Source organism: Onthophagus taurus, unplaced genomic scaffold (assembly GCF_036711975.1).
Source record: "Onthophagus taurus isolate NC unplaced genomic scaffold, IU_Otau_3.0 ScKx7SY_15, whole genome shotgun sequence".
Taxonomy (NCBI): domain Eukaryota; kingdom Metazoa; phylum Arthropoda; class Insecta; order Coleoptera; family Scarabaeidae; genus Onthophagus; species Onthophagus taurus.
This window is the reverse complement of record NW_027248940.1, coordinates 1,570,865-1,580,368: the sequence shown is the minus strand read 5'-3', so window position 1 is coordinate 1,580,368 and position 9,504 is coordinate 1,570,865. Positions and strand designations below refer to the sequence as shown.

The following is a 9,504-nucleotide window of genomic DNA, read 5'->3' as shown; positions in this document are numbered from 1 at the left end:
TTTTTAAATAAATTTTTGAATAAAGGTTAAACGTCAATGTGACACAAATTTAATGTTACTAACTGCAACCAACTTCACAACAATTTGTCAAAATTAAGTGTTAGTTTTATAAAACGTCGTTTTCTTTACGAAAATTAATTAATTTATGCTTAAATCATACGAAAAAAGGAATTTGTTTAGGTTTTTTTAATGTCAAACATTTAGAAACTCCTAAAAAATTGAATTAAATTGACGTTTTTTGAACTTTTAACGTTTCAAATAATTATTATTAGTCTGGTCAAGATGGCTACCCGTGAATAATGATTATTATTCACCGCTATTATTCACTCCGTGAAAAATGACTACCATTTTGTTAAGGTAGTCGTGGACAAAATACTTTATCTACAACTATTGAATTATCTATTCGTTATACAATTGATTTTTGACGGGTAATGACACGCATTACCAATGACTGACAAAGTGTTGAATAATGAAGCCATTATTCCACAGTTCTGACACGGCCTACTAATCAAAAAATAAAATATTAACAGAAATGACAGCTTTCTTATATTGAGGTTATGTCTGAAATGTCTATCAAGTTTATTTTTTTCCTTTTTTTGATTTTTGTTTCAAAATTAAATAGTTGTAGATAAAGTATAGTATTCAACTTGCGTATAATGGATGTTACCCACTCAGATTACAACACTCGCTCGCTTCGCTCGCTCGTGTTGCAACTTCATCTTCATGTGTGCTGTTACCCATGAAGATGTGCCATTATACGCTTGTTGAATAATATACTATTATAAAATCAGAAAATATCGAAGTTATTTGTATCACTAAACATTGGCTGGACACCTCAACAATGAATATATTGAGAATCAATGGGCGCGGTCAGCGGACACAGCAGCTGAGTAGCTGAGCCACATCAGATTCCTGAACGGTATCGCTGGTTTATTGCTGAAACTCAGCGCTGGCCGTTTTTAACAGCGCTTTGGTTTGACGTTTAAATGAAAGTGACAGAAAGTGGGTGAAGTCGTGAAGTGAGGTTAATATAATCCCACCTAGCCGTGGCCCAAGGTTTATAGAACATAAGGTTACCTCATTCCCTATGCCTCTGTAGTATCGATTATTACCCCGCAAATTGACGTCACTGGTTCGATACAGTCAGAATAAAAGATAGCCTATACATGTGCCTATACGTGACAACACGATGCGAGGTTTAAATATTTTATATAGACTGTACCACAGTATAGGTGGTGTTGTGTTGTTCATAGAACCAGCTACGTCACTGACCCACCTTGCCTCTCAGAGGAGGAGAATCGGTATTGGGTAACCTTATGTTCTATAGACCTTGATTTTACTCTAGATGATTTAACCTATTACCTTGTTGACACCCAAGATAAAAATACAGAAGAAAACAGGAATATTAGTATTGTAGAAGAAGAAGGAAGGGACGAACACTTCGATGTAGAAGTATATGAAGGTCTGTACATACAAGTATAACTATATATTCATGTATATAAATATGATTTGTGTAAATCTTGTAGATAAATTTATATGGACACATTCAGCAACAATGCTTTTCTTAGCGGAATATGAAAAGAGGAAGGACATGTTCCGAAATCCCAAAATTAAAAAGAAGAAGTTGTGGGAAGAAATTCGAAGAGAAATGTTAAAGCAAGGATATAAAGTCGATGGTACAACACTAGACCGAAAACTAAGGAATATGAAAGGAACGTACAAAGGAATTATAGATAATAACAAAAAACGGAGCACTGGAAGAGGACACATCAGTTGGGAGTATTATAATAGATTCAATGAAATATTTACTGAGGATAAAACAATCAATATTGATTGTACTGTATCTTCATTTCAAACCCAGAGTGATGATGATGTACGATCGCCTGGGCTGGGAGCTGCACAGGATTTCGAACAAGATTCACGATCGAATACACCTACAGGCCCTCAAAAAAAAAGATTGGATGTATTTAGAAAAAGGCAACTTGAACTAGAAGAAGAAAAGTTGGAAGAAGTGAAAAAGATACGTGTAAGTTTAGAGGAATACAATAAAATTCAAAGAGAAAAATTAGAACTTTTTAAAAAATATTTAAATTTATAAAGAATTTTTTTATGTGTTTCTAAACCTAGTATACATAAGTATATAAAAAAACAGTTTGTAATTACTTATAATAAATTATTACATGTAAATACAACATTTATTACATATTTACTTTATTTTTATAACCAATAATGTACAGTGTGGTGATAAAGTCTGAAATATGATTCATAATTGCGTTATTTAATATTTTCAAGAAAAACGCTAGGACAGGTCACTTTTTTCCATAGAACTCCTTACTACTTAAATGATGATGTAAAAAAATTGATAGCCCACACAACAATTAAAAAAAAATAAATAAATAGATTATTCACTTTAAAAAATAAAAACGTAACTATTGCCTGAAAACATTTAATAACGCAATTATGAATTATGTTCCAAACTTTATCATCACACTGTATTATTATAGCAGTTTTATTCATATCTAAATCATCATCGTTTACAAAATAATCCACTACCATACGTTTATTACGATTTGTATCGATCATTTTTAGCAAACACGTATAATACGGGACTTAACTAATCTAATACTGTCAACCAAGACAGTTTAGACATTTAATGCATAATATGTCAAAAACATGATGTGTAGAAATACCATACAGCGATCAGAAACATGCTGCTTATCATCATACTCATCACAAAAGCTTCTTTTTTACATCAGCTGTGTCCGCTGGCCGCGCCCAATATTTGCATTTATATAAAAGCGTACAAAATATCGTCACAAAAAAGAAAAAGAAGAAAATAAAAAATTACAATTCAAAATTTATAAATTCATTTATAGAATAAAATTCTCCTTACTTTTTATCCCCACCACTACCTCCTTTTGACGTTTTGACCACGCTTACATTTTAAATTCAACCAATCAGAGCGCGGCATTCTCCAAGAACCCTCTTTTTGGCGGGAAATTTGAATGAAACTACCTAGATCGACGAGCCTTATCATGATGACGTCATCGTCGATACATCGATTCCATGATACATCCGCACACAAAGCGTTTGGCTTGGCTAGGTGCGGGGTTTGATATTTTTAAATTTAAAAATTTAAATTGGGTGGAACATTAGAGTGTGTTAATTAATTATCGCACCCTACGTCATCATTGCAAATATGCAACCAATATCACAGTATTGATATTGCAATACATGATTTGCGTATTTGGTTGCATACTTACAATGATGACGTCGGGTACGATAATTAAGTAACACAGTGTACATTTTTCTTCAATTATTGAATACTGAAAGGCACGCTTCACGACACTTGAATGCACGTGCGCAGAAAATTAGCTAACATTAATTATAGACGATATTATCAAGGATCAAATAATTTATTTATTTATCATTTATTGCCACAGACAAAAATACAAAATTACATAAGATACACTTAACTTAAACAGTATCAGCAAATGGATCATTTTATCGCACAAGCGATCTCTGCCAAATGACCCAACAGAACAAACAAAAATAAAAATAGTATTTGCTGAATATGGCAAGTAGTGACAATTAGATATTATTAACATCACCAAATAAGATTAAGCAAGAAAAGAAAAACAAAGAGAAAAATAAAGAAAAAGAAAATAATCAGGAACAAAGAAAAATTGAAGTCTAAAGTAGTCAAACATTAAAAATGGACTTTATACGCCCAATTGCTCTTGATCCGAACAACATCGTTATATGTTTACTTATTATTTGTTATGGTTATACAATAAGATGCGACAAGAAGCAACAAAACAAAGAAAAATAAAACACATTGCTAATGTAATAGAATATTACAATTAATTATTTTGCACATACAGGAGCAAGAAACACCTTCGATGAAGTGGTGGACAGCCCTACTTTGGTAAATCTCACGAGGATTCCAAGAAGAGATAAAAACTTTGTCATTGTTTTGAAGTCTGCCAACTCATTGGCAGATTGAGCTATTATATCAACAAACTTTTATTCATCGTTTTGAAGTCTGCCAACTTGTTGGCAGTAAGACCTATTACATTACATTACATTGCATCGACTACATATCGGGTAGGCGGACTAACCAACCTTGCACCGCGACCCTAAGGATCTATTGTACCCCGATAGATATCATTATCAAATTTCACCGTGCAGTCCAATGTTCTTAACGAACATTAATACCTTGCTCGGCGAAAGGTCATTCAAATCCCTTGAGGAGATAAACTGCGACCCAAAAATCGAGAATCTGATACGGTTAACAGCAGGGCAGTGGCATAAAACATGCTAAACCGTCTCTGCTTCCTCCGCACATAGTCGGCATTCAACATCGTCGGCTAAACCCAACAAGTTGAGGTGTGCCCAGTAAAAACACCCATTAAAACTTTTATGCTACTACGGGCAAGTCCTAAAATAAATCCGATCAAAGTGAAAAAACACACGAAAAAACTAGAGAGCCTGCAGCGCAAGATCTTACTCCGAGTATCGAGTGCTTATCGAACGACATCTACGGAGGCGTTGCAGGTTCTGACGGGAACGCCACCGATCGACCTTATGATCCGGAAAAGGGCAGGCAATAGAAATGAGGCTGATATCATGCGAGAGTGGCAGGCGAGGTGGAGCGAGAACACTGGCAAAGCGTCGTGGACAAAAAGGATTATCAAACAGATAACCAACTGGAGCCAAAGGAAATGGGGCGATGTTAATTATTACACAAGCCAGTTGATAACAGGACATGGATGCTTCAGGCAACATTTGTATATCCATAGACAGAGTAGGAGTGACTGCTGCCCTTACTGTGGTGAAATGGACAACGTGGAACACACATTCTTCCAATGCCCTAGATGGAGCAGCGAAAGACAACGACTTATGGCCAACCTACGGGAGTACCTGACACCGGAGAACGTGATCGACAGTGGCGATGTTAATAAACACCTTAACATGTCTCACTTCAGTCCACAGTCCAATCCTATATTTGGCCATCGCAAATGATACACCAACTGCTGGTTCCGGCCCCACAAACGCTTCAGCGCTGCCATCTCGTGCTAGCTTATCTGCCGCTTCATTGCCAGCAACCCCAGAGTGACCCGGGACTCAGATCAGAGAGACTCTGTTATCACAACTCAGAGTGTTTAATGTTCTCTTACAATCATTAACCAGAGCCGACACCTTTTTCACGGCTTTCAGCGCCTGGAGAGCGGCTTGACTGTCTGAGAAAATTCGTACTGTCATGTTCTTCACCCCTCTTTCAAGAAGAATTTTAGCACCCATGTCAACAGCAAATACTTCCGCCTGGAATACAGTACAGTACGTACCCAGGCTGTAAGCTTGCTTAATTCGAGATGTCTGGCAGTATACTCCTGCTCCTACCCCTTCAGGCGTTTTTGATCCATCTGTGTACAAGCAAATGTCTGCCTGAACCAGAGAATTTTCATTTTCGATCCAGGACTGCCGCTCAGGCAGTACAATCTGGTATCGAGCATTAATCACTGATAGTGATATCGCCAAATCTGACGGCATTGATAGCACAGTATCAGTGCTTATAATGTCTTCCACAGCCCATTGGTAGGACATGTCGGAACAGTTTTGAGCATATTGCTTAAATCTGTAAATGGTTGTTCTAGCCACTTTCTCTATATGCAAATGCAGAGGAGATAGGCCAAGCAGAACCTCCATTGCTAGAGTTGGCGTTGCGGGGCTAATGCTTTGATAATAGCGAGAGGAAGTTTTAGGAAAACCAATGTCTTCAACAACAAAATTTTATTTACAACAATAATAACAATAATGTAAGTGCGGACGCGAAAGGGTAACTGCTGACTGATAACTGATGGTAACTGGTGGTAACTGAACTCTCCGGGCCGATCCTGGTTCCTTTTATCCCCGAGTTCAGTAACATCCCCGGTGAAAGTTCTCTTCGAGTCCTTATCTGGACCAAAAGGATCTGCTGTCCAGATGTACGGAGAGAGTTCTTCTGAATTGTTTCGAACGCTTTCTGGCGTCCAGATGTTCGCCACGGAGAGCGTCCAGTAATATCTCCGATGAAAGTTTTCCGGGAACCCTTTGCCTGGACCAAAAGGGTGTCCTGCCCAGATGACCGGAGAGAGATTTTTTTGAACGGTTTAGAAAGTTCCCTGGCGTCCAGATGTTCGCCACAGGCGTTGTGCCTATCGCACCAGAGATTGCCAATCCAGCTACTCATTGAATTCGTGAAACTTTACTGATAACTGAAGTCTGTCGGACTTTCCTATACCAGGCTGCTGCTCCGTATGTGATCATAGGTCTAACCACAGTCACATAAAGCCAGTACAGTCTTTCAGGAGTAAGACCCCAATTTTTTCCACAAAGACTGCGACAACTCCACAAGGATAGTCTAGCTTTGTGCAAAACTCCCTGCACAACCCCCCGGCAAAACTCTCCTAGATATTTGACTTCCTTTGAGAAAGGAATTTCTTCACCTTGGATAGTTGGGCGGATTAGTCCATCCAACTTTCGCTTCCTGATGAAGGGCACAACAATTATCTTTTGCGGGTTTATTGAAAGGTTCTCTCCCTTACACCAAGGGCAAATGGTATCTAGGGTCACCTGGAGGACTTTAGATATCCTCGGCAAACAGGTTCCTTTGACCATAACGACAATGTCATCAGCATAAGCTTGTATTTCCACACCAACAGCTTCGACTATCGCAATCAGATCGTCAACTAGGAGGGACCAAAGCAGGGGAGATAACACCCTTCCCTGTGGGCAGCCACCTCCCGGCCTGAAGCGTATCGTATCACCGTGGAGTGAAGTAGAAACTATTCTACGATCTAGCATATTGCGGATCCAACCCGCTATAGTTGCTTCCACTCCCCTGTCAAGAGCAGGTCTTTCAAGAGATTGTGGTATTGCGTTGTTGAACGCCCCCTTCTATATCCAGAAACGCACAAACCAAGATTTCTTTATCCTGCAGCGTTCTGGATACTCTACCAACTAAGTTGTGTAGAGCCAATTCTGCTGATTTTCCCGCTTGATAAGCATACTGGTGGCGACTCAGTGGACCAGATACCAATGGCACCGTACGGATATACCGTTCCAGAACTTTTTCAAAGGTTTTTAGTAGAAATGACGTTAGGCTGATGGGTCGAAAGGCATTAGAAGTAGGGACTAAGAGCTATTATAACACGAAACTACTATTCTCTAAACGTGGTCCCACACGACTGCTGTAATTGGCAAGTACGTAAGTAGGCAAATATTTGTGTAAAAATTGGCCTTAAGTATACCAGTCGTGTGGGACTACCTTAATAAGTCTACCAAGTTGTTGGCAGCATGAGCTGTTATAACAGAAAACTGCTACACTTCAATAAGTCTGCCAATCAATAAGTTATTTCATGTCCAAACTCCTATTCATATTTATATGTTTGCCAACTTCTTGGCAGCACGAGCTATTACATGTCAAAACTGCTATTCATCATTTTGAAGTCTGCCAATTTTTGCAACTTGTTGACAGCATGAGCTATTACTTATCCATTCACTTTCTTGAATTCTAGCAGCTTGAGTTTTTATAATTCATTATTAATATTATAAAATATATTATTATTAAAATGAGTTTTAATTAAAAACGTGTTTTTGGCGATAAAATAAATTACGAAAATAGTTTATTTTTAAAAAAGGTGTTTTATATATTATGTTAATAAGATAAAATGAATAAGAAAAAGAAAAAATAAAATATCGATTTTAATACAAAAAGAGGTAAATAATTCAGAGAAATTTGTTGTTATGGTCGAATATATTTACATTACTAAATAACTCGTTAACCTTGAAAATATCTTTTAAGAAGAGCTACTCACCAAATGATCCTCATATCTCGTTTAACACCCAACCATGAAGAACCAGTTGAAATCCTTCGTTTTAATTCTTATTATTGGTGCGGTTACCGCAAGGTTAAGCGACGAAAGTGAGTTTTTCAACAATTTTAATTAAATAATTTCTAATTAATTTCATTTAAACAGAATGTAAGGAGTACCACAAAGATCCCAACATCAAAAAGGATTCCTTAATCTCCGAGTTTCCTCATTTAGGATTGTTGGGATACAAAGATGACGATATCATCAAATATAATTGCCCCGCAACTTTAATAAGTGATTCAGTCGCTTTATCTCCAGCTTTTTGTATTACAAGCCCTCAGTAAGTTAATAAAATTAATTTAAACAATTATTATTAATTAATTTTTAGGGGACCACCTCAACACTTACTTTTTGGAGTGTCAAAATTAACCGATAACAACAAAAATCGCCTACTTTTAAACATAACCGAAATCTTAGTTCACCCAAAATATTCAAAAACAAACTCTGCTTATCAACATTCTTTGGCCCTCATTAAATTTTCTCCTCCAATAACATTCAATGATAATGTAAAACCCGGTTGTTTATACACAAAACCAGTCGATGATAAACAAACATTAACTGATTTGCTTTGGACCAGGTCGGGGTCAGATCGGGTTTTATTTAAAGTCGATGCTTCAATTATCCCAACAGATTCTTGTATTGAAAGTTATAAGAAGCAAAAAGTAACGATTGATGATTACTCATTTTTGTGTGTTCGTCGCAAATTTAATGGAGACCACGTTGTAATTATTTTATTAATTAATTAAGAGTAAGATTAAGGTGTTAAATATGACTGTTTTAGCAACACATTGGGGGTACTTCCCACGTTGTAGAAGATGATGTGCCTAAAATCGTTGCGATTGATAATTTTGGGCCGAGACTTCCTAGCGATGAAGTTCCCGATGTCACAACGAAACTTTATAATTATATCGATTGGATTGAAGAGAACGTTTGGAAGAAATAAAAAATTATATCTCAATAACTAATTGAGATATAATTATGTGTTATATGGCATTTTGAAGCAAATTTATCCTAGTTTTAATTCCCCAAAAATGATTCCTTAATTTCGATGTATCTCGTTGTTGTGATGATTTGAATGCAATTTACCACATTTAATATTTATCTAAACATTGTCAAAAATAAAAAAAATTATACCTCAAAGAGAAATAAAATAAAAATTATGATATAAAAATTTCCTGAAAAAAATTAACGAAGTGTCAAATTTATGTATAAACGGAAAATCAATTTCTTTAAAAAATCGTACCAACTGCATTTTTAAGAGTTAAGAAACGATTTATATTTTAAATTGAAACTAAAAGTTTACAGTTTATGATAAGACATAAAAACGTTGATGTATGATTATAAAAAATTTCCGAAAAAAGTGTTTAAGTGAGAAAGAATCAAATTTATACATAAACGGAAAATCATTTTTTTTTTAAATTGTATCAACTGCATTTTTAAGAGTAAAGAAGCGATTTATATCTTAAATTGTAGCGAAAAGATTGCAGTTTATGTTAAGATATAAAAACGTTGATGTAGAGTCATAAAAATTTCCAGAAAAAAGTGTTTAAGTGAGGAAATGTCAAAATTATACATAAACGAAAAATCA

The 9,504-nt window shown here is 36.1% G+C and overlaps 2 protein-coding genes across 2 annotated transcripts; both read left to right on the top strand.

Annotated features, from left to right (window-relative positions):
• The first annotated feature begins 1,392 nt into the window (after positions 1–1,392).
• LOC139432387 (uncharacterized) lies at positions 1,393–2,205 on the top strand. The gene is made up of 2 exons (XM_071200900.1): positions 1,393–1,462; positions 1,527–2,205. Exon 2 carries the CDS (start codon positions 1,556–1,558, stop codon positions 2,096–2,098), a length of 543 nt encoding a protein of 180 aa, XP_071057001.1. The 5' UTR covers positions 1,393–1,462; positions 1,527–1,555; the 3' UTR covers positions 2,099–2,205.
• Positions 2,206–7,856: 5,651 nt separating this feature from the next.
• LOC139432360 (serine protease snake-like) lies at positions 7,857–9,105 on the top strand. The gene is made up of 4 exons (XM_071200846.1): positions 7,857–7,966; positions 8,022–8,196; positions 8,245–8,638; positions 8,698–9,105. Exons 1-4 carry the CDS (start codon positions 7,894–7,896, stop codon positions 8,857–8,859), a joined length of 804 nt encoding a protein of 267 aa, XP_071056947.1. The 5' UTR covers positions 7,857–7,893; the 3' UTR covers positions 8,860–9,105.
• The last annotated feature ends 399 nt before the right edge of the window (positions 9,106–9,504 follow it).